Raw genomic sequence first — 25,246 nt, forward strand, 5'->3', positions numbered from 1 at the left:
AGCTGAAGCCCAGATACTGGAGGGTAGACAGAATCTTCTCAACATCTCTAGCAGTGCAAATGTCTGAACTCACACTAACCCCTCAGAACCAGTGACCTGAGATTCTCAACAGGAAAGGGCCTCGATTCAGACACACAGCTTTAAGTACAGACACCACAAGATGAAGAAATATCAGAACAAAGGTTTCTAAGGAATGGGTGTTTAGCCTGAACAGCGAAGCATACCAGTATGAGCCAGCTGACTTCATGTACACAGGGCCTTCAGGCTCATGGTCTCCTTTCTGTGCCTTCCCTGTCTCATCAGTCCTAGTGGCACACTATGCTTCATTCCCCCATCAAGTCACCTCCCTTGCTATCAGCCACACTGGAGCTAAGCCCAGAACCCCACTGCCCCACAGCATACCTGGACCCTCCGTGCTCTAGCTCCTCTTTTTCCCCCATGGCTTCACAGCAAACCAGAAACCCTTGCTGAATGGAAAACAGGACAAAAACGTATTTCCGTAATTTTGAGGAGCTGAAATTTTTTAAATCAATAAAATGGAATAGCTACTAATCTGAACCCCCCCATGGCTTCACAGCAAACCAGAAACCCTTGCTGAATGGAAAACAGGAGGAGCTGAAATTTTTTAAATCAATAAAATGGAATAGCTACTAATCTGAACACATTTTCTACTTAATTGTGTCATATGATTGTCTCCCTTTTGTTTTTAATCATGTATCATCTCCAGAATGAAAAAAAAATCAACCAGGTTGTTTTGCTGGTCTAACCCTAGGAAGCTGGACTCCATTTAAAAGGTTTAGGAGCCTGGTACAGTGGCTTACACCTGTAATCCCAGCACTAGGGAAGCTGAAGCAAGAGGACTGCTTTGAGTTCAAGGCCAATATGGGCTACATAGTGAGGTTCAGCATAGCCTGGGTTTAAAGAATTAAAGACACTCTCAAAAGCAGATGGATGGATGGATGGATGGATGGATGGATGGATGGATGGACGGACGGACAGACAGGCGGGCGGATGATAAGTATAGGAATAAACATTCAGAGTTCCAAACAAAATTTTAGAAAATGATCACCTTCAACTACAAAGTTCCCAAATATGTCTCCATCCAGTGGTTCATATCAACAGACACAAACGTTTTTACTGGCTAAAACTTATCTATGCATAATCTCAGGAAAACTAAGCAACTTCCAAACCACAACCATGAAACACCTTTGTAGCATGTAATGTGCAGATTGTCTTTTTGAGACAGGAGAACTTTTACAAATGGAGAAAGATGTAGGAAAGCAAATATATACCACAGTTTGACACTGTTTGCCTGGAAATAGAATGGTTCCTATTTCTTACTTCGTAAATATTTTCAAGATGGAAAAGTATTCTTAGGTCAGTAAATCCAAACACATCAAACTCAATTAAGGAATAAAAAGATGTCAGCAAATAAATTTAAGCTTGTTTTCAGGGCACAATATACAAAGAGGCAAAGACTGGAAAAGCATTGAGTTTAATTTGCAGCAGTACTGGGCCCTCAGTGGTTCATACCGTTGTAAGGCTGACAGTAACTATTGAACAAATCATTAAACCTCTGGGTTTTCAAGTCCTCTCCACAGAGGGAGAAAGCTGGGTGAACTCACTTCCATTATAGTGAGAAACTACAAAAAAATCTCACCCTGTCATGCAAGTACCTTTTCCACCCACGTTGATGAAACCTTTAAAAAAATACTAAGTTAGGAAAACTGTGGGAGCCTGAGAGCAACCCTGCAAAAATGGCACCGAGAGGAAGTAAGCAGGGCGTGGCCTGACTTGTCCTGAAGATCATCGGATTGGATGCCGGTCCTTCCACACCCCTGGGCGGCGCATGATCAGCACGTGGTCATCGTTGACGCCTATGGGACCCTGCCCATGTGACAGGTTGACCTTTAAGCTGATTGGGTGTGTTCGGGGGAGGGGGTTTCCGAAGGGATTTCCAGACTGCGGTTTTTGCCTATATAAGCTCTGTGACACCTGCAATAAACGAGTTCCTGCTTGACAAGACTCCCTGTGGCGTCTGATTGTCCTGGGCGAGGAGGGCTGGCGATATGGGTGGACAGCGCGCTCACCTTTCCCTGACCCCCATCAAGGCAGGTCCCTCGAGGGCGGGACCTTGGCGTGGACTCCCGCAACTGGCGCCCAACATAGGGCTCGAAGAGAGGGCCTAGATGGGTCAGGGCCAAGCGAGCTCCAAGGCGAGTGAGACCCGAAAAGATGGGTAACAGCAACAGTAAGCCTGAGGACCCGGCACTTAAAGCACTAAGATACGTGCTGAAGAGTCAGGGTCTGGAATTAATGGACCAGACTGCACTGAGGGTATGGGGGCATGCCCTACACTTGGCCCCTTGGTTGCCCACCAGCAATCTGTTTATGTGGGATGTCTGGGACCGGGTTGAACGGCTTGCTCAGCAGAGGGAGATTCACCTGGGGGTGGACCCTCCATTGGGATTCTACCCCACTATCTCTGCCCTGAAGTCAGGCTTTAGGGCCGGGAGCCCAGCACCCCCGGAGCCAGAGCCCAAAAGGGTGGAACCGTGCTCCAACAATTGGGTCAGGTTTGACAAAGAGAGGATCCAGGCGACAAAACCAAAACCAAAAGCCACCATGGGTGCTTGCGCTCCCAAGGAGGCGGGGGGGGCACGTGTAAAATGGCCACCATGGCCGGAGGAGGAGCGTCCTGCCTCCCCCTCAGCCCCCTTCAAACACCCAGAAAAGAAATGGAAACCCACAGGGTACAAGGGAGAGAGGGCGAAACTGAAACAGAAACCCCCCGCAGGTGCCCGCGCGAGTCCCCCGACGCTCCCTGAGAGATCGCCTGCAGAATGGCCGCCATGGGAGGGGATGGAGCGCCTTGCCCCACCTCAGCACCCCGAGCACCCGGAAGGAAAGGGAGAGTCCACATGGGGTAAGGAAAAGGAGGACGAACCACCAGCATATCCCGGGGCTAGTAAGCCGCAGGGGGTGGTAGAGGCATTCCCGGTCGATGTGAACCCTGGGGGCAATCACCCCACTCCCTGGTACCCCTGGGATACTAAGGATTTAAAAGAATTTAAAAAGGCAGTAGCCAAGGATGGACCTAACTCACCCTGGGTAGAGACCCTCTTGCAGGGCTTGGCCCACCAGCCCTGTACCACTAAGGACTGGCTGGACCTCACGAAAGCCGTCCTCCCAAGCCCCATGTTTATTAAATGGTGCGCCTTCTTTAAGGAGGAGTGCCGAGTTCAGGCAGAAAGGAATTTGGCTGCCAGCCCCTTCCCCCCAGGTCCCTATTACCTTTGGGATGCTGTCAGGTACTGCTGATCAGTATTCTACAGGGGCACAACAGGCGGCCATCACTGCACCCTATACAGATCAAATGAGGGCCCTGGGGCTATCAGCCTGGAGAAAGTTGGATGAGGGATCCACAGAGGCTTCAATGGCAGGGATCACACAAAACCCTAATGAGCCCCTTCATGAGTTTGTGGACAGGGTGGAGAGAAGCCTACGACGCAAACTCTGCCCCAGCCCCTGGCCCGCTAAGGGAACAGTTCACTAAGCTATTGATATGGGATGGGATGAATTCCGATAATAAATTGGCCTCCGCCAGCCTTAGACACAAGTCCGTGGGAAGGTGGATAGTGGCTGCTAAGGATGTGGGGACTCAGACACACCAGGCCAGGGTCACGGAGGCAGCCTTGCAGTCCCACACGGAGGCACTGACCTCCGCCTTGTCACAAGTATTCTTGGCCTCGACAGGGGCTGGGGGACCACAAATAGGAAAAGGGGGACCAGAGAGAGGGGGCCAATGCTTTGGTTGTGGCCAGTCCGGATATCTTAAAAGAGACTGCCCAGAAAAGGGTAACAAGCCCAGACCGGGGGGGGGGGCCTGATGGGGCCCCAACCACACCGTGCCCTCGATGCTGTAAGGGATTCCATTGGAAAAAAGACTGTAGGTCTCAGTTTGACACTGAAGGGAAGCCTTTAAACTAAATGAGGGGCATCCTCTAGCCCCATCATCCCAAGGAGGCATGAGACGCAGCCCCCCGTTAGGTCAGGCCCAGCACCCTGCCCCGACGTCCAGTTTTAACCCCCATCTGCAGGCCAAGTGGACAGTCCCCATAGTTGCAGGCGTGAGGCCCAAGATGGACATACTCATAGATGGAAAGAGGTTTTGACGCTTGATTGACACCGGGGCTGATAAAACCATCCTCTGGAAGGAGGAAGTCCTGCAGCATTGGACTTTGGTTCCAGGGCCCCAGATCCTGGGAGTGGGAGGCAACACCCCATCAGAGGAAGTTAAAGAGTAGCTCTGCTGGCAGGACGCCGACAGGGCCAAGGGAGAAGTGTAGCCTCTGGTGGCCGCAGGGCTATCAAGCAACCTTATGGGACAGGACATCTTGGGGGATGCCCAGGCCTTCATCACCACTGATAATAAGGCCTTTTTAGATGACATAATGGATGAGGACGAAGCGGAGAAGGAGTTTATTCCTCCCTCTAGAGGGTTGCCTAATCTCCAAAATTATCGAGGAGAGCACCCCCAGGTCCCTAGGATTCACCCCCAATTCTAGAGGCCACTGTTCCTCCAGTTGCGGGACCACCAGTCTGGGTGGCACAGTGGCCATTATCTTCAAATAAGTTACAAACCTTAAAAGAGATTGTTCAGGAGCAGTTACAACTGGGCCATATCCAGCCTTCTACAAGCCCTTGGAAAACTCCTGTGTTTGTTATCCAAAAGTCCTCAAAAAAATGGAGAATGCTCCAGGACGTTCGGAAGGTTAATGAGAGAATGGTCCCGGTGGGTTACCCCCCTCAGGGGACTACCCTGGATCCCTGCCATCCCCTCTGACCTGGTCTTAATGACCATAGACATTAAGGATTGCTTCTTCTCCATTCGGTTACATCCCAAGGACTGTGAAAAATTCGCCTTTTCGGTCCCTACACTCAATTATAGCACCCCTGATAAGAGGTAGGAATGGATGGTGCTGCCGCAGGGCATGGCCAACAGCCCAGCATACTGCCAAAATTATGTGGGATCACTCCTAAAACCTGTGGAGAAACATGATGGGGTCTTACTATATGTGTGTATGGATGATATATTCTGGGGGCCCCTACCACTCAACAGCTGGAGGGCACGTATAAGACCACCCAAAAATCCACCTTAGTCCCCAACACTGTGAGAAACTAAGCCAGGTTCAAAAAGCAATAGATCAAGCCCAATTGACTAGATATAACCCCTCCAAAGATTTAGAATTCTGGGTACTGCCCGGAGGAACCCTAATGATGTCAGCTGTCATCCAAGAAGGAAGGCCTCTCCAATGGGTGCACACCTCCTTGGGAGGTGTGCCATGGGTCTATACACCCACGGATCAGCTGGCAGACCTCCTGCAAAAGGGACACGAAATAACTGTGAGACATTATGGCCAAGACCCCCACAAAATCATTGTCCCCTATCAGCGTAAAGATTTTAATTGGCTATGTAAAAATAATGGCCGGCTGGCCCTGAGCCTAGAAGGGTTTTGGGGAGTATTAGATTGCCATTATGGGACTCATAAATGGGTTGGCTCCTTCTGTTCTCTCCCCTGGAAGGACCTCCAGCTCTTCCTCCAAAATCCCCTGCCAGACTCCTGTACGGTGTTTACTAACAGGGGCCGGTATGGGGCCACTGTGGTGATTTATTCCAAGAAATGCTGAGCCACAGAGATTTTCATATCAGTACAGCAGATTGGCCCAGTTTAAAGAACTCATGGCCGTTGTCCTGGCCTTAAGTAGAGGAACCCATAAACTTCTTCACTGATAGCTTGTATGTGGCTAACCTCCTGCCAGGGCTTTTGGGCTCATATATCCGATTAGCTAAAAACCCCATTACTCCTTTAATGATACAGGCTTGTACCCTCCTCCAACAACGAGAGCATCCGCTTTTTATCCAACACCTTAGAGGATACCAACATCTGCCTGGGTTTCGATCACTAGGCAATGCCGAAGCAGATAAGTTGGCCTCTACCCAGCTCATGTCAGCCAATACATCCCCAGCCCAAGATTTACACGAGCTCAACCATGTCAACTGGCAAGGACTCCACAAAATATTTCCTCATATACCCATTGCTGATCTAAAGAAAATCGTTCAAACTTGCTAATCTTGCCAACCCCTCCTCCAGGTGCCCCCATTACAGCCCTCGGGAGTAAACCCCAGGGGCCTCAAACCCAACACTCTTTGGCAGATTGATGTCACACCTTTCCCTCCCTTTGGTAAACTCAAATACATATTTGTCTCTATTGATACATATTCGCATGCATGTTGGGCTACAGCCCACATGGGGGAAAGGGCCAAACATGCTCAAAGTCACTTCCTCCAATGCTTTGCCACTCTGGGCTTACCCCACAGGGTTAAAATGGATAACGGACCATGCTTTGCGAGCCAGAGCTTACATGAATTTTTCAAACGATGGAATGTCCAACATAATACAGGAATCCCTTACAATCCCCAAGGCCAAGCAATTGTAGAATGCAATCACCAATGTATAAAATCGCAATTACAAAAACAAAAAGGGGGAGGCAGCCCCCATCAGCAACTACTCATGGCCCTGTTTGCTATCAATATTCTCAATTTTCAAAAAAAATCAATCAGAATAAAAATTCCAAAAACATTGGGGCAAGCAAGAACAATGCCCTGAGGTGCAGGTACACTGGAAGGACCCCATTATGGGGCAATGGAGAGGCCCAGACCCATTGCTAACCATGGGTTGAGGCTTTGGCTGTGTCTACCCTACAGAAGATTCAAACCCCATATGGGTGCCTGCTAGGAATCTTAAATTCTATAATCAAAGGGAAGATGACCCTGACCAATCAGAACCAATAGAATACGATGACTAAATGATAAGATCAATAGGCCACTAATCGGCATAATGGTCCATGAAAGAGGTTCATGAGACAAAATTCCTCTTTTATTTACAGGGCTGTGATGAACAGGCCTTGGTGGAGATTGTTGACAGTTTTTATGGCCATGGGAATTATAGCTGGAGCTCTGTTTATCATCATTATGGTCATCTGGGATTTGTATGTAAGGATAGCATACACCAACAGCACCAATTAAGGGTTTTAATTCCTCTCATAGATCCAAAATGTCAAGAGAATGGAGGCTAGTAATGGTGTTGATATGGACCCTCACAACCCAAGGGACAGTACATGAACCAAAACAACCGACATGGATGGTCACCTCAGGGCATGGGGACACCATTGTTCCAAATAACCAAAGAGGCGGCCCTATGGATATGGTGGCCCAACCTCTACATGGACATTTGTGACCTTGCAGCAGGGACATGGAATATCCCCCCAATACACCCTTGGGGACCCTGAGCCTGAATGCAAAGAGAGTAAGTATGACAAAAACCGATGCCCTTCTACAGGGCTGGGGGCTGGGGTTATGGGTGTAGCCATCCTGTCCTGAGAATAAAGATCAGAAAACTACCCTTTTACATATATCTCGGGACTGGGAGGATACACACAAAGGCCCATCAATGTGGGGGAGGAGGTGACTTCTACTGTGCGGCCTGGGGATGTGAGACGATAGGGAATTGCCCCAGATGAGTGGCAGGTCGCCTGACCTTATATGTCACTCCAAATCATACCAGGTCAGGCCTGACGGGCATAGGCAGGTGCTCCAACATGGTCACAGGGTTCAGTAGCATGCCCACGGGAGATTGGACAGGGCCAGGAGGTCCATGCGAACAGTTTCGCTGTAATCTGTTAAAAATCGGATTTACAGACTTGGGAATAAAGGATAAAGGATGGCTACAGGGTAAAATTGGGGGGTTCCATTTATATGTAGACGGATACGATCAGGGAGTCACCTTCAACATTAGGCTAAAGGTATCAGAGTCAACAAGGGTTATTGGGCCGAATAAAGCCCTAGCCCCGGGGGCCCCCAGGACATACCTAACCATTTCACATAATGCTACTGCCCTAGGAGATGGGGACACTGGAAATACCATGCACCAAAGATCGCACCCCGTTGGGAATGAGGAAAACCCCCTTCTTCAAATCTTGAGGCATGAATATCTGCTTCTCAACTCCTCTGACCCATCCAAAGCGTCCGCCTGCTGGCTCTGTTATGACACAGCCCCCCCCCCTTTTATGAGGGGATTGCAATGACAGGAAGCTATAACATCCAGGAGAACTCCCAGAAATGTAGATGGCAGTCCAAGGCTTCCCTGACCTTGCAACAGGTCATGGGCAGGGGCCTATGTGTAGGTAACCCACCACAGGCCCTCCAAGACCTCTGTAATTATACTGAGGCCCCCGGTAATACCACTGGGTTCCTCGTACTGGGGAATGATACTTGGTGGGCTTGCAGTACGGGCCTGACCCCATGTGTCAATTTACAAGTCCTTAAGCTCAGTAAGGACTACTGTGTCATGGTCCACCTGGTTCCTCAACTCATTTATCATTCAGATGAGGATCTTCTGGACTCCCTTGAGGGGACGCTCTCACGGGTCAGGCAGGAGCCTGTCTCAGTCCTCACGCTCAGCCTTATCCTGGGGGCTGGGCTTCTTGGGGCAGGAAGCGGGATGGCCTCCTTAGCCTGGCAGGGACAGCAATATTCTAACCTTAGGGCCACTATTGATGTTGACATTGAGAGACTGGAAAACTCAATTTCCCATATGCAGGAGTCCCTCTCCTCCCTAGCTGAAATGGTTTTACAAAACCGCAGGGAACTAGACCTGATTTACCTCCAGCAAGGAGGGTTATGTGTCGCCCTAGGGGAGGAGTGCTGCTTTTATATAGACCATTCTGGAGAAGTAAAGGACTCGATGGCCAAAGTGTGGGAAGGGCTAGCAAAGAGGAAAAAGACCAGGGAAAACGAACAGGGTTGGTTCGAATCCTGGTTCAGTTATTCCCCCTGGCTGACTACCTTAGTTTCCACCATATTGGGCCCCGTACTTGTGGTCATTCTCCTGCTATCCTTTGGGCCATGCATCTTGAACCGCCTAGTAAGGTTCGTCAAAAATCAAATAAATGATGTACGGGCATTTACCCTCAGGTTCCAATACCAACCTGTGTCCTGCTACCCTTGAGCTGGTCATGAGGGAGATCGTTATGATTGTCTTGACTCACTAATTAATGCTTGCCCTTGAGTGTTTTGCCAGGTTACAACAGCAGAAGAACCCACGAGACCACTATGACCACCCCTCCTCTCTATTATAACCCCCCCAGAAACAAGACCCCCTCCAGTTGTCCATGTGCAGCTAATTTAAATAGGCTGAGACTAGAATCGTTATGGGCTGGCATTATCCATACAGCTGCCCTTAATCATGATGCATTTTTACCCAAGGACAGGTAAGATGTCCTATGACAAGCACTCCTAAGACAGGACATGCACATGGCCAGGTACATGGTCCAATGACAGGCAAGGCTTGGTCAGGGGTGACATAACCTAAGATAGGCGAAATGCACAAGATTAGAGGAAGGAGATAGCCACCTCTCCTCAGGGAGCTGTCTATGAGATGGGTAACCCATAAAATAAAGTCAGTCCGGCCTTATAAGATAAAAATATAAAGGGGGAGATGTGGGAGCCCAAGAGCGACCCTGCAAAAATGGCACCGAGAGGAAGTAAGCAGGGCATGGCCTGACTTTTCCTGAAGATCATCAGATTGGATGCCAGTCCTTCCACACCCCTGGGCGGCACGTGATCAGCACGTGATCATCGACACCTATGGGACCCTGCCCATGTGGCAGGTTGACCTTTAAGCTGATTGGGTGCGTTTGGGGGAGGGGGTTTCCGAGGGGATTTCCAGACTGCGGTTTTTGCCTATATAAGCTCTGTGACACCTGCAACAAAGAAGTTCCTGCTTGACAAGACTCCCTGTCGTGTCTGATTGTCCTTGGCAAGGAGGGCTGGCGAAACAGGCGGACAGTGCGCTCACCTTACCCTGACCCCCATCACGGCAGGTCCCTCCGGGGCGGGACCTTGGGGCGGACCCCCGCAGAAAACTTTTCAGGTACCAGCATCCAATCATAAAAAGTTCAAAACTTTTTCTTTTTCCATTATTTCCTACAGCAGTAAAATGAGTCCCTCACAGGTAATAGCACTAGTCAAGTCAGCTTCTCCTGGGAACAGCACTAGTCAGGTCAGCTTCTCCTGGGCTGCAGCTTAGCCTGGACTCCCCCTACCACACCTCCTCCCAGCAGTGCTCTCAAGGCAACAGCAATGCAAACCTGGAATACAACTCCTGCCCAAAAGGGAGGGCTCCGCTCAGAAAAAGTTTGACTCTTTGTCCAGCTAAAACTTACTTCTAATAGTGGACTTCTTAAACAGAAGCACTCAACTAAAATTCATTAGTGATCATAGGTGAGTTTAAAGGCACAGCACCAAAAAACTGTCAAGCACTTCCCATTCACTCTTCATTTGTTGCTTTCAGAATACCTGGGCCATACCTGTGAATGAAGCTTTCTGTGGAGCTCTGAAAACAGCACAGCATCTGCTTCTCTCCTTTGTCGAATTACTGAAATGTTAGGAAAGAAATGACCACATTATTCACATACACTGGATTCATTTTTGGAACACCATTTTACCTATGCTGTCAGATGACTGGGAAGTGCTGGAAAGAGCCCTTAGCCTCAGAGGTCAAAGAACAGGGAGTAACTCTTGGTAATGTGGATCTGGCTGGTTCATCCTACCTCTCTGTCAAGTGTAAAACTTGGAGTATTAGGCTGGGATAAAGAGTGTGTCTATCTACAAACACTAATTCACAGTGCAGCAGCTACCTGGAGGGAGAGATGGAAAGCAAAGTTGGGATCATAAATTCACAGGGCAATAAAAGGTATCACACTTCATGGCAGTTCCTCTGATCTAAAGTCACACTAATGTTTTTGCTAAGACACATAGCAGTGTTTTATCTTGCTTAGTATAAAACATAGTAGGTCAGTTAATTGTTTCAAAATAAAAATCAAATCACATTCTCCTTTTTATTTTACTAATAAATGCCTAGATAGTCCAGTTACACTCACAAGTTCTCAAAAGGAGCAGTAGCCAATGGTAAATTCATCCTCTGGTATGTTCCACAATGAGGCAGAAGCTACAGATCAGATGTAGGGTCCTTGGGAGAATGCACAGTACCCACTTTAGCACACAGAGGCCTCTAAAGGAGACTGCTCTGCCTACTAGCAAAGGTACCACATTTAAAGCTAACTTAGAAGTTGGGCATGTTGGGTACATCAGGACACTAAGGTAGGAAGACACTTGAGTTAAAGCCAGTCTAAGTTACATAGTAAATTCCAGGCCAACCTGGGCAATCTAAGGAGACCCTATCTTGAACAAACAAAGCTCATATATATCACTGCTCTCCAATGATCTCTGTCCCGTTCTAGGAGTGAACTTCATGAAAATCCTATCAGCCCATCACATTTCTCTTGAATGTTCTAATTCCTCTACAAACAAAGAATACCTGACTGCATAGCCAGCAGTTCCCATGTTCACCACATAGGAACAGATCTGATCCCTGGTACCCTGCACTACCTTATGAAATGCATAATAGAGATGATGTAATTCTAGTCAATAACTGTTCTTTCAACTCTTCCTACTGAGAAAGCTACAGCTACCATGGAAAGGCAGTGCACAAATACATCAGTAAGACCAATGCTACCAAAATGTAACAAAATTAACTGCCTCGGAAACATAAATATACTCTAAAATACAACCATTAAATTAAGTGATGTTCTTTCTATAGAATAAAATGAGCTACAATACTGTCCTAACAGAAAGAAAGCAGGCAACAGAAGAATATTTACAAGTAGTGTTTGACTTACTAAGCTGAGCAAAGGCAACAAATCTTGAGTTGCAATGCAACCCATTTTGCCAGTGTGAAAAATGAACTAACAGGTGCTGCTACATCTTCTCAGCATGTCAGCCACCTCTGTTTCAATATAAAACTCACTGGCGTTTTACATTTGAAGTCAGCCGTGTAGAATGCAAAATTAATTTCCTGTGTTATTCTAGAAGGTAGACTGTCTATAACTCAACTAGTCTAAGATTCCAACAACCATAATCAAATTTCAAATGCCTGAGAATTCATGAGCTATGACAAACCAACATGGCCATCAGAGAAGAGGACCACAGGCAGGAAAGGGTGTCTCTAGAGAGGACCAGAAGCACAAAAGGATACCTGCTAAGCACAACACAGATGCTGAACACTGGATCTGCAACATACACCTCCTCATCTCTCACACACAGGAGACCTACTGTACACATTACAGCTTTCTTAAGAAGAAACTCCTTGACGTTCTTGAATGTCTACAATAACAAAATAACTGATATACACTTGCAGTAAGCTCACCACAGGGCCATAAAATACAAATTCACAAAGGAAATTATCTACCATACCCAACAGCTGAGGTTCTCAGCAGTAACCTAAAATGTAAGGCTGTTTAGGGTTCAGGAGAGGAGTATCATTGTCACATGTTGAATTTGACAGGCATGAATGAAAGTAAGTCTCAATACTTAATAGCAGACTAAAACCCCATTGATCCCTCTGCCTTACTAACATGTGAGGTAGGCTCCAGAGCCCCTGCAGAATGTCTGAAATACCTATAATACCAAGACCCATACCTTTCACTTGCAGGAAGCACTTTGTGACTTTTCTTTAGCACATCTGAACTGTAGGGGTCACCACCCTTATACTTTGGGGTCACTAAGAAAAATAAGGTGAGGAGGCAATGTATGCCTATAATTCTATCACTTTGGGAGGCAGAGATGGAAGATTAGCAAGTCTAAAGCCAGCCTGGGCTATGAGAAGAGTAGAGCACTGCTAACATGACCCTCACTCTGATAACTGAGAAGGCAGCTACATGACTGACAGGGGCATGATGGCAGCACATAAAGCAGGGACATGCTGGACAAAGGAATGATGCCCACACCAGGTGGGAGGGAGTGGGAAAATTCAATGCACTCCTTAAGATGGCATGTAATTTAAAATTTATCAATTATTTGGTTCTGGGATTTATTTCCCAACAATTATTTTCAGACCATGGTCAACCACAGGCAACCAAAACCAAGAAAGCAAAGCAGCTGACAAAGAGGACCACTTACAGGTACATGCTTGACACCAAGGTGGCTATGCCAGTTGACGAGTTCTTGCAGACTCAGGTGCTCAAGCCCTAAACAAGCAAAGACACTAGATCCAACACTAGGCCACAGCTTCAGTTGCACCAGCCAACCCACACCACATCATAGCTCTGAAAGACAATATCCACACACAGACCACTGGCCCAATGCAGTTCCTAATGCAACAGGGTAGGATACTGTGTCGTGTAGAAAGACTTTCTACAAGTGCTGTTGCTAGTCTGCCAAAACATTTAGAAACAAAGTCAGAGGCCACTTCACTTGTACAGTTTAACAGTGGCCCCCAGCAGGGGAGGTGCTGATAATCTGGGCAAGCTTCTTTTCAGTCCCACTGAAAGGCCTTCACTGCAGCATGCTCACATACCAGCAAAAACCACCCTCTACCAGGACCAGAACAGCTCTCCCACAGGTTGCTGCAAACTACCTCCCACTCAGAGCCCAGCTTCCACAAAGCACTCCAGAGGCAGAGAGGGGTAGCAGAGCCGGCCTCATCCAGCCCAACAACCATTAACAAACCAAGTGCCACTAAGTGGAGAACCTTCTTCTCCAAGGTGCTACCACTTAAGAGAGCCTGAAGTACATCTCAGAATTAAAATGCTCCCACAGTTCTGAAGTACCGCAAGCCTGATGGAGACAATGAAGAGAAGCAATGATGGGCTGGGAGTGGTAGACTGCTGTCTGTTATGTTAAAGACTGGGACTCGGGCAAGAAGTAACAGTACGTCCTTTTATCTTCTGTATTCTAAAACTAAATTATATTGTAATGACATTTTAAAACAAACCTCCTCCACTATATTCTAACACTTCTAATTCCAAGACAAAACTGAGTTGTCCTTGATTTTGACAATACCTGTAATTAAAACATGCTTGAGAACAGTGTACATTCAATTCATATGCACATGCACACATGCATATATATACACACACGCATATGCGCAGAGACACATGCATATGCCTATGAGCAGAGACATGTGTATACACATGCATATATGACATATACCTGAGCACATGCATATACATCCATATGTGCACACACAAACACATTCATACATGCACACAAATGTGTCTATGTGTATATATACATGTGGCCCCATCCGTGTATACACATACAGATTAAATTTTGACAAGTTTCAGAACCCAACAAGTAATATTCAAGAAAAATACTTACGTTCTTTCTTGATTTTTTCAGCTACTAGAAATTCATCTCTTTCAACAGTTGGGGCAAAGTTGCTGCCGATGACTCGCACAGCGAACTGGAACTGCTGGGCAACATCAGCTGAAAGGTGACCCAAAAGGTGCATGTTATTACCAGGCAGGCTCAGTTTTCATCAAAGAATGTATGCAGTTAGAGAGCAAAGGAGGTACATAAATGTACCTTCCACCTTCCCTAGTCTTAACGGAGAGAACATAAAAGCCTTAAAGAAGTCAGAATGACCTACTACTATTATTGTGCTAAATGGGCATGGTATTAAACTCCTAATGACTTATCATTATACCCACAGACTAGTACATCTCAGCCCTTATCAGAAAAGCTTCTTTTTGCAATAGATGGCAGATAACAGAGAACCACAACTTGTCAACAAGCAGAAAATAAGAGACTGAAGAGTGCTCAGGTCTAAATAGGGTATCAGTGTCACACTTCTCCCGCCAAGGCTCAGGGATCATTGAGGAAGAAGGACTACAAAGACTGCAAGAGCCAGATGGCTAAACCAAAGTTTTCTGGACAGAACAGGTAGATGCAAATACGAACTCACAATGGTTGTGACAGTATGCACCAGACATGTGCAAGCTCAAGCCAGATAAAACCCCAGCATGGAGAGAGGAGGTGAGCATTAAGTTCCACCTCTAGCTGAGGAGCTACTGGCAACTGACAGCTGCTGGGAGAAGAGTCAGTGTTCTTTAAAGGTATGACCCCTGGTAGGATGGACCCACACCCAAGGGTATTTGGGTAACATAAATTGGATTCAATGAGCTAAAAAAAAAAAAAAAAAAAGAAAAGACAGAAATTGGAGGGGTAGGAAGATATGGGTAGATCTGAAAGGGGATAGGGAAGGGGCAAAACCAACAAAAATATATGGCATTAAATTTTCAGGGAAAAAAATTTTTTTTTTTTTTTCTTTTTAAATAATTTTTTTTTTCCCAAAACACCCGGGGGGGGGGGCCCCCCCCCCGGGGGGCCCTGCCGTGATGGGGGTCAAAACAAACCTTGTACTTGAAAAAAAAAAAAAAAGAAAAGACAGAAATTGGAGGGGTAGGAAGATATGGGTAGATCTGAAAGGGGATAGGGAAGGGGCAAAACCAACAAAAATATATGGCATTAAATTTTCAGGGAAAAAAATTTTTTTTTTTTTTTCTTTTTAAATAATTTTTTTTTTCCCAAAACACCCGGGGGGGGGGGCCCCCCCCCCGGGGGGCCCTGCCGTGATGGGGGTCAAAACAAACCTTGTACTTGAAAAAAAAAAAAAAAGAAAAGACAGAAATTGGAGGGGTAGGAAGATATGGGTAGATCTGAAAGGGGATAGGGAAGGGGCAAAACCAACAAAAATATATGGCATTAAATTTTCAGGGAAAAAAATTTTTTTTTTTTTTTCTTTTTAAATAATTTTTTTTTTCCCAAAACACCCGGGGGGGGGGGCCCCCCCCCCGGGGGGCCCTGCCGTGATGGGGGTCAAAACAAACCTTGTACTTGAAAAAAAAAAAAAAAGAAAAGACAGAAATTGGAGGGGTAGGAAGATATGGGTAGATCTGAAAGGGGATAGGGAAGGGGCAAAACCAACAAAAATATATGGCATTAAATTTTCAGGGAAAAAAATTTTTTTTTTTTTTTCTTTTTAAATAATTTTTTTTTTCCCAAAACACCCGGGGGGGGGGGCCCCCCCCCCCGGGTGTTTTGGGAAAAAAAAAATTATTTAAAAAGAAAAAAAAAAAAAAAAAAAAAAAAAAAAGAAAAGACAGAAATTGGAGAGGTAGGAAGATATGGGTAGATCTGACAGGAGATAGGGAAGGGGCAAATACAATCAAAATATATGGCATGAAATTCTCAGGGAATAAGATTTTTTTTTTTTTTTTGTCTTTTTGAAGCAGGGTCTGCCTGTAGCCCCAGCTGTCCTGGAACTTACTATGTAGACCAGGCTGGCCTTGAACTCAAGAACAGAAATGATGAAATCAGTAAGTAAAACCAATTCTATAAAATATGGGAAAAAGAAAGAGTTGGAAAAAAATCCTAAAATACAGAAAACTGGACTGTTAATCATTTTTAAAGAAGCAAAGAAGTCACAGTCCAGAGAAGAAACATGGGAAGCAGGCCTGGTCAAGACAATCTCTGAGCACCTCCCATCCTAGGCCAAAATACCAAATGCGTTTTCACCAGGAAGATCAGGAGGCAGACAGTTTGTGCTGATAAGTTATAATAGGTTTGTCTACTTCCTTTCAAAGTACCAGTAAACTGAAAATAAAGCAGTTTTAATAAATAAGACATAAATCTACAAAGGAAGAAGTGAAGACAGAGAAAAGTCCAGGATGAGAGGCTGGAAAGCAAATGCATATGTGACACTTGACTCAGGGGGCCAATGTGGAAAGCCCAAGGTCTGCAAGGACAGGAAAGAAATGGAGCGTTGGGAACTGGCTTAGTTTCTTTTTTTTTTTTTTTTTTTTCTCAAGTACAAGGTTTGTTTTTTTTTTCCAAAAACCTCTTATGCACATTCAAAATTTTTACAAAACCTGAGAAAGTTCTTCAGGCTTAGTTTTTTTTTCTGTTACTGTTATGAAATACAATAACAAAAGCAACTTAAGGGAGAAAAGACTTATCTGCTCCCAATTCTAGGTTACAACCCATCACAGAAATCTGGACTGTTAATCATTTTTAAAGAAGCAAAGAAGTCACAGTCCAGAGAAGAAACATGGGAAGCAGGCCTGTGAAGATGACAGGCATGTGAAGTAATTGATCATATCACATCTATAACCAAGAGTGTAGCAAATTAACACATGCATGCTAGTACTCACCTCTTTCTCCATTCTCCTACAATCTAGGATCCTAGGCCCAGGGAATGGTGCCACCCACAGTAAGCAAGACTTCCAAGTCAACAAAACAATCCCCTACAGACATGCCCACAGGTCAACCTAATCTAGACAATCCTTCATTGAGAAAGATTGTGTCAAATTGATAAAACTAATCAGTACCAGCAAGTTAAAACTAATCAGTACCATGCCACTGTTTGTCAACTTGATACACAAATATATCACTTTAAGCTATAACCTTCAACCCTTTGTCCCTAAAGTCTCATGTTAATCTCATAATGTAAAACACAGTTCAACTTTAAAGGTTCCTATAGTCTCTAAAAATTCCAAAACTTACAAAGTCCCAAGTCTCTGAACTGTGAACACCTATAAAACAAAGTTACACACTTCCAACATATAATGGCACAAAATAAACATTTCTACTTCAAATTGAAAGAACCAGGAGCATACCAAGAAATTATCAAACCAAACCCCCAAATCCAGCAGGGCAAATAACAAATTCTGCAGCTCTTTGTCCATCATCTGAGGCTCATGATGAGACTGGCTGGGCTCCAGAGGGTTCGGTCGGCTCCACTCCTTCAGCTCTGCTCTTGTGGCAACAGCTTCTCTCTTTGGCTTAGGCCAGCTCCACTCCTTCCCATAACCTTCCTTAGCTTATGTCCCCATCTGGGTCCCCAACATTCTGAAGTCTCCATGGCAGCTTAGGCTTCATCTTTACAGCTTTGCTTAATGGCCTCTGAGGGCATCTCTGCAGGGATTCAACCCTGCCACACAGTGCCTGGCCTCAGCTGCTCTCCGTGACCCCTTCATTCTTTCATCTTTCATGCCTTCAAAACCAGCAGCACATAGACACTATCACCAGCTGGAGATGTAGCCTGCACCCGACCCCCAAACTCCCCAAACCTCAGCTGTATCTGTGGACTGACCCTGAGGAAACACTTTGCTGTTGTCCCAGTCAGTTCAGGTGCCAGGTTTCTCTTTAGTGGTGCTGGTCTCTGTAGCAGTTACAGCTGCTTTCCTGTCTGCATTCTCCTCGTTCAGAAACTTCTAGCTTGCCCACACACCTTTCTTTCAAATTAATCTATTATCTTTAAATTCAACTTCACTCAAGTTCTCAGGACACAGACAGAATGAAGCCAGACTCTTGGCCAAAATATCACATGAATAGCCCAAGACCAATTCCCAATACAGCCCTTGTTCTCCTCTGAAACCTCATGAGCCAGGCATCCACTTTTTCTTAGCTTTACACTCTTCCAAGCTCCCACTACAATAGCCCATGAAGCTTTGCTCCCAGCATTCACTGGCTTTTCTAGCCTAAAGTTCCAAACTTCTACATCCTAAAGTTCTACATCCCTCGTACAAAGCAGATCCAAAGGCCCAGAAGCCACACAAGCAGGTTTTTTCATAGCAATGACCCCACTCTTGGTACCAGCTCCTGTCAGTTTCCTTTTCTGTTGCTGTGATAAAACACTCTGGAAAAAGCAACTTAAAGGTGAACCAGGCTTATTTTAGCTCACAATTCAAGGAACAGTCCATTATAGAGGGGAAGTCAAGGCAGCAGGAACTTAACAAAGCTGGTCACATTACATTCAGTCAGAAGAGAGTAATGAATGCATATGCTAGTGCTCAACTGATTGTCTCCACTCATAACACTCCACGATTCCATGCCTCAGGGAATGATGCCACCCAGAGTGAGCAGTTCTTCACATCTCAAAGCAACCAGGATTACCACCCCCCAGGCATGTCCACAGGGCAACTTAATCTAGAAAATTCCTCATTCAGACTCCCTTCTCAAGAAATTCCAGATTGTATCAAGTTGGCAAAACTAACCACCACAGGGAAAAAAAGTCAAGAAGAAACAACATGTACTCTGCAAAAGGCCAGGGGAAGCTCAGCAAGATAAGGAGTGCATCCTCTCAGGAGCTGGGTACCAAGGGAAGGAATAGACTGATTCACACACGGAGGGAAAACCAGTCCCTGTCCTCTGCCCAAGCCCCACTCTCTTGTCAATCACAGTCCCCCAGGCAGGCAAACCTCAAATGGAGCAACACAAGAGGGAAGCAAATAGTGATCAAAGTCAACTAAGGGACTAACTAGGCAAAGAGAAAACTCAATGGCAAGTGAGGTTCTCAGCAAGCAGCCGGATCCCTAAGAATTCTTCCACAAAAGCAGAATGCCTGGCAAATGTTGCCCTGGCAGAGACCTCCTAAACCATTCTCATTTCAGGCTTTTCACACAGATTCTGGGGAATGAACAAGTTGTCAGGTTTGTACAGAGAGCACTTTTACCTGCTGAGCCATTTCCCTGACTCCCCTCATTTTAAAAAATACAGATAAATTGGATTCAGCACATTAAAATGTTTTGCTCTGCAAAGAATACAATTGTTAAGAGAATTAAAATACTGAAAAAAATTTCAAAATACAAATCCAACAAAGGACTTGTATCTAGATACAAAACAAACACTCAAAACGTTAAGGGTGAAAGAAGCAATCCAGCAAAAATGCAAGCAATAAGGGCAAAATAAAATAAAAAGACAGCATTAGGAAGGGATTGAAATGGCCAAACAAGATACTCAACTACATCAGGGGAAGAAAAGAAAAACACAGTGAACTCTTGCTACACATGGCAGACTAAAACAAACACCAACACAGTGGGGTACAGAGAACCCAAACGGTTCAGCAACCCTCAGCACCACATACAGATCAAGTGGCCAGCATATAAGCTCAGTGTTTCAGATGCCAAGCTCTAACAGAAGCCTAAGAGACCACAACCCCTAAAGACAGGGTTCATACACTGACTCTGAAAATTAGAAAGTGTACCATTTGATTCAGTTGCTCATCTTCTGCCTTCAGTACTGCCTGGTTGCCAGTTCCCCTTCCCACCATGCCATCAACCAGTGCTTCCAACTCCTGTGGAACCAAAGGTTCTTCTAAAGTGCCAAGCTAGTCAGAACACCATGCTCTTAAGCAAAATGCCAAATGAAACACACCGCCCTAGACCTGCAGTTTACAACCTTTTTGATTCGAGGCCCCTTAAGTCCCAAGACCAAGGGCTCCAAAGAGTTTATGTGCATTGCACATACCCAAAGTTATCATATTAGAAATTTAAGTCATGATCATTTAAAATTATCTAATTACTTTATAATGTAATAGTTAACTAATTTAATCTACTTAAGATACTTTAGATCATTTCTGGAATACATATAATGCCTAATAAAATGCAGATGCTCTCTGAAGACTGTAGGTTTAAGGAAAAATGGCAGGGCAAATATAAAGTAATGAAATTTACATTAAAAGTATATATACATAAAGGTAAAACACTGATACACATAAAATGCATCTTTTTATGCCTTGATTTTGCAGTATTACAAAGCAATGCACTATAAAAGCATAAAGCCAATTCAAACACATAACTATAAACTGAACTATTTAATCAATTATCTGGAGTTACCAGATAAAATGCCAATTAATGAACAGAAAATTTTAAATGCCAAATATTTGACAGCATTTACCAACACTGCTCCTTTGCCACTAACAGCAAATCAAAAACATAATAAGCTACTAAATACAAAGTCTCCAATAAGTGACATAATTTGAAGATTATGTACACCATATAGTTGGCAATCCTAACACCCAGAACACTGAGAAGAGACCATCATCTTTAATGGGTTAATGAAATATTTTACTCTGTAAAATCTCGCTGAGAGCCTACTGGCTCCCAACTCAGACATGATTCTAGAGAGGTGGGAGGATATGAAATTTTGCTAAAAAGAAACACTTCAATCACATGAAACGTCTGTCACTCAAAAGGGGCCTTAATACCATTTTTTTTCCAATTTTGAAATTCATGATAAATGACCTCAAAAATCTAGTTATGATTGAGGGGTTCTTCCTGGGAAGTAACATTTTTTAACCCAATGCAATAAAGGAAAAAGTGATGTGTAGGTGGGTTAAGTCATAACTAACAATCTTAGTTACCTGAGCTCTCCAAGACCTCCGCGGGGAACACTAAATCAGCAGAGTACACTGGCCCTTCACCAGATGCAAGAAATGACCCTCCCTCACTCTTATCAGGTCACCACTTCAACTTCTGAAGACTTACTTTCCTCCCTAAGCTCCCTCCATCCCTTAACCCTACTTTTTCGCCACAGGCTTACGAGTTATAAACACTGAACACTGTATGTTCACCAATACGCTAGTCACAGTCCCTCTATTAGACTGTAAGAGCACCGCCGGTATCTGGCATAACCGGTACTTAAAGGAAGGGGGGCTTAAAGAGCTGTTAATGAATAAACTACAGCGAAACACTGCAAGGGGTAGCAAGAACGATAGAAACACAAAATACTTCATCCAAAGTCGTCATGGACAAGTTACACAGATTGTTACAGATCATGAAAAAGGCCAAAACGGTCTCTCGGTACTTTAAATACAACTTTGTTTAGTCTTCCTTGAAAAAATGCACGATTCGTTCGTTTCCTAAGCTTTGGAGTGTAAGCAGCAGATAAGCTAGTCATTTCAATTACAAGAACATTCCTTAACACGTCCCTGCTACCTCCCAAAAAAAGCAACATTAAGACATTCTGAACCGCTTTTTTTTTTTTTTTCCAACTGACACGGCTATAGAAAAGGTGTAGTGCGCAGAACTGTCTTTATGTTTGGCCTCTTAGTACCAACATTCACTACGTGAACTTTCCCGGAACAACCCTCCAACCTACAGGAGCAGCAAAGCCGGCAAGAAGGTCAGAGTGCCAAGCAGGACCCGCCCACGCCGCTGCTCAGGCCCGGGCCCTCTAGGCAGGGGCTCCGCGGGAGCCGGGAACCTCGGGTCTTGCCTGGGCCAGGCTGCGCGCCCGGATAGCGGCCACTCTGCCAGCGAGGTCCCGGCTTTCGTGCCCCGCCGCCCTCGGGCCGCACGACGCGTTACCTTCGCTCCGGCCCAGGATCCGACAGCACAGATTCTGCAGCAGAACGTTAGGTGACTTCTGATCTGGGGTCGCCATCGCCGAGCCTGATCTGAGTTCGGCGGCCTCCCCGCGCCCCAGATTCCTGTGTCCTGACTACCGCGCCGCCATGTTCGCGGAAGCGCCAAAAGCGCGCGCCTCCCATAATGCACCGCTACCCCTCGAGGGCGCGCATGCGCCTACTCAGCAACGATTCCCGCGCGCCGGAAGAGTTCCGGGCGATGCTAGTAGGGTTTTTCTGGCGGCGCGCAGGGCTCTGAGCCTAAGCCTGCGATCTAGGACCTGCTGATGAACTGCAAGGGTTTGATCCACATCTGGAGTCCGAGCACGCACGTCACTCACACTGTGACCCAGGCAGACTGCGGTGCCCGCTGTTACGCAGAAAGTGGGGCTCGTGGAAGAGTCCTCACCGGCTTGAACTTTCAGCACCAGGTAGCCATGACGTCGCGGGGGAATATCCCGCGCGTGAACAGAGAGCAGGAAACTGGGACAGACGCACTCAGTGGCAGGTGTAGCGAAGAGGCTTGAGTTTAAGTCGCCTTATTTCAGGACAAGAAAAACCTCCCGAGTGTCTCGAACTCAAAAGCCGTATCGCCCAGGAGCCCAGCCCCGCAGTTCCTACAGGGATACGCATTGGTCAGCCGATGAAAGCAACCTTCCCCGCCATTGAGTCAGGGCTGGGATGGTAGTGGGCAGAAGTGACTTAATGGAGGATGTACCCTCTTTTGCCTTTTGCTCTCAGACTTCTTAGCCACCTCCCTTGCTTGCTCTGTGGGATACGGGATGCTGATAAACTGCCTGGACAAATGGTATCTGGTGGGCTCAGTCAGGGAGAACCAATGGTGAAAGACTGCAGGGAAAAGAAGATACCCGGGCTCTGCACATTAGCACCTCTAACTGTGACTGCTATGATAAATAACATCTCTAGCCTCACTTCATCTGCCACCCTCAGGAATGCTGCTCAGGCAAAAGAATATGGCCACATGACTACAGCAATTCCTCCTGTTCCCTTCACCCCGGGTGCTGTAGTTAATTTACTGCTTCACTCCCTTGCTTCCAATCACCCAAGAAGTTAGTTCTCTGTGTTCAATCCCTTTGGTTTCTGCTTTGTTGCCGGGACCCTACCACCATCCTTAGTAGTGGCAGGGATCCCAGAAAGAAGCCTTAAGATAGCTGAATGAATGGTTCACATATCTAACGGCAGATAGCCTGACAACCTTTTGAGGGTGACAAATAAAGCCAGGAGAGCACCAGAGTGATTTACTTGGAGCAGAATGGCAACTGAGAGCAACACTGAAAGTTAAGTAGCTGCTCCAGGCAGGTGTTTGGATAGTAACATGGCTCTGAAGACTGTTAGTTGTTGACCATACTGGGGTACATTCATTCTGGTGGCTTGTGTCTTTATACTTCTGACTTCAGGTACAGTCATCCAAATGGGCGAGCTCCCAGAGCAGTCCTAGGACAGAAGTTAGGACCAAACCCCGTCCTCTCTGTCATCAGGTGTGAAGCAGGCTGAGTAATTGAGTCCATCACATTCTTATATTAAGGTAGGTCATTAACTGAGAAGTGAGACCCTAAGGCTTGATGGAGGCTGGGTAAAAAGTGAGGGCTAAGTCACCTGAACCACTTTTAGTGCCCAACTGCCTCTGTCCACAGGCAGGCCTATCTCTGATTTTCAGACCAACCCTGGAGACTGTCATCAAAAATCAAATAGACTTCTGAAGAATTCAGATAATGAGAGAGAGAGAAGGCAACCCAAAGCAGAAAACTAGTTTTCAAAATGGTACACTTAACCCCAACTATAGTCAAGGCTACTGGTGTCAGTGGATGCAACATTCCAAGTAAAGATTTTCCAAGTACGACATATTCTAATATAGAGCCACAAGTAGAATGAAAAATGGGTAAGACATACCACAGAAACAATTAAGTGTTCTGAGGCACATTAATACAAGAGCACATAGACTTACTTCAAGATGAGTCTTCTTGAAGATAAACATATCAGAACCATTGAGATGACTCAGTGGGTAAAGACACTTGCTTCCAAGCCTGACAACCTGAGTGTAATCCCTGGACCCACATGGTAGAAGGAAAGGACCAAGTTGTCATCTGACCATACATCTGCTATGCACACAAAATAATTTTTTTTAGTAAGAAACGCATCATAATGACAATCAGGAAAAAATATAAGTGCATGTGCCTATTAACAAAGCTTCAAAGTGTATGAAGCAAGAGGGACTTGCAGACATGGCAGATGAAGACATCATCAAATTCCACATACTAGAAGTGCAAAACTATCCAAGCCAGTCAACTTGACACTGTAAACCAGGCAGGTGACAAATTAAAAAAAAAAAACAAAAAACCCACTTAGTCATTAGTGCCCACAGTGAACACTGGCAGCCCTCTTGGCTTACCTCTTCAGCCCACCCAAGACCAGTAAGCAAGAACCATAGTTCCCAAGCTGTCAGACTTGCCCCACTATAAGCAGGCTGCATAAAGGATGCATGGTTCAAAGCTGTGCCAGAGAAGAAAGGCTTGTTGGGAAAGAGCAGATGCTCCAGCCTGTGGTTGGAACTGCTTGGTGCCAGTGGTAGCCCAGGGAAACACTAATACTGTGAGGGTTCATACTGCCTGTCAGCATGGCTGGGTTCAGCATCATTATAGGTGTGTTTTTGAATGATGTTAACATTTGAATCCATTGGTAGGTTATCTTTTCATCACTCTGATGAAATACCTGAGAGAAAACATTTAAAAGGAGAAAAGATTTATTTCAGCTTGTGGTCCCAGAAGTTTTGCTCCATGATTGCTTAGCTTAGTTGCTTTTAGGCCTGGTGGAGCAGTACAGTGGGGCATGGGGGTGGGGAGGTGGTGGTGACAGAAGAAGACTGCTCACTTCATGCTGTCCAGGAAACAAAGCAGGAGAGAGGAAGGGTTGTGGGGGGGGGGGGGGTGACTGCAGTGACTCACTTCCTCCAATAGGCTCCACCTTCTAGTAGCCTATTAAGCTATAACTCCATTGACAGATTGTCTTCATTATTTTGTTGCTATGACAAAATGCCCTGACAAAAGCAACTTAAGGGAGAAAGGTTTTATTTTATATTATTTTATTTATTTATTTTTAATTTTAGCACACAGTTCAAGGGTACAATCCATCATGGT

The 25,246-nt window shown here is 45.6% G+C and overlaps 1 protein-coding gene and 1 long non-coding RNA gene across 2 annotated transcripts in view; one reads left to right on the forward strand and one right to left on the reverse strand.

Moving 5' to 3' along the window:
- The window catches only part of Tubgcp3 (tubulin gamma complex associated protein 3), a 72,724-nt gene extending 50,502 nt beyond the window's left edge, over nt 1-22,222 (reverse strand). Inside the window, exons 1-3 of the mRNA XM_008848404.2 lie at nt 22,054-22,222; nt 14,282-14,389; nt 10,432-10,499 (exon numbers count right to left, since the gene is read on the reverse strand). Of these exons, the coding sequence (XP_008846626.1) occupies nt 10,432-10,499; nt 14,282-14,389; nt 22,054-22,129 (252 nt within the window). The 5' untranslated portion in view covers nt 22,130-22,222. The remainder of the gene's footprint in view (nt 1-10,431; nt 10,500-14,281; nt 14,390-22,053) is intronic.
- Nucleotides 22,223-22,312: 90 nt separating this feature from the next.
- Nucleotides 22,313-25,246, forward strand: part of LOC103746280 — a 34,128-nt gene continuing 31,194 nt past the window's right edge. Inside the window, exons 1-2 of the long non-coding RNA XR_607785.2 lie at nt 22,313-22,522; nt 23,510-23,637. This is a non-coding gene — a long non-coding RNA (uncharacterized LOC103746280). The remainder of the gene's footprint in view (nt 22,523-23,509; nt 23,638-25,246) is intronic.

The sequence above is a fragment of the Nannospalax galili genome, unplaced genomic scaffold, assembly GCF_000622305.1.
Source record: "Nannospalax galili isolate Female #2095 unplaced genomic scaffold, S.galili_v1.0 scaffold744, whole genome shotgun sequence".
Classification (NCBI taxonomy): Eukaryota; Metazoa; Chordata; class Mammalia; order Rodentia; family Spalacidae; genus Nannospalax; species Nannospalax galili.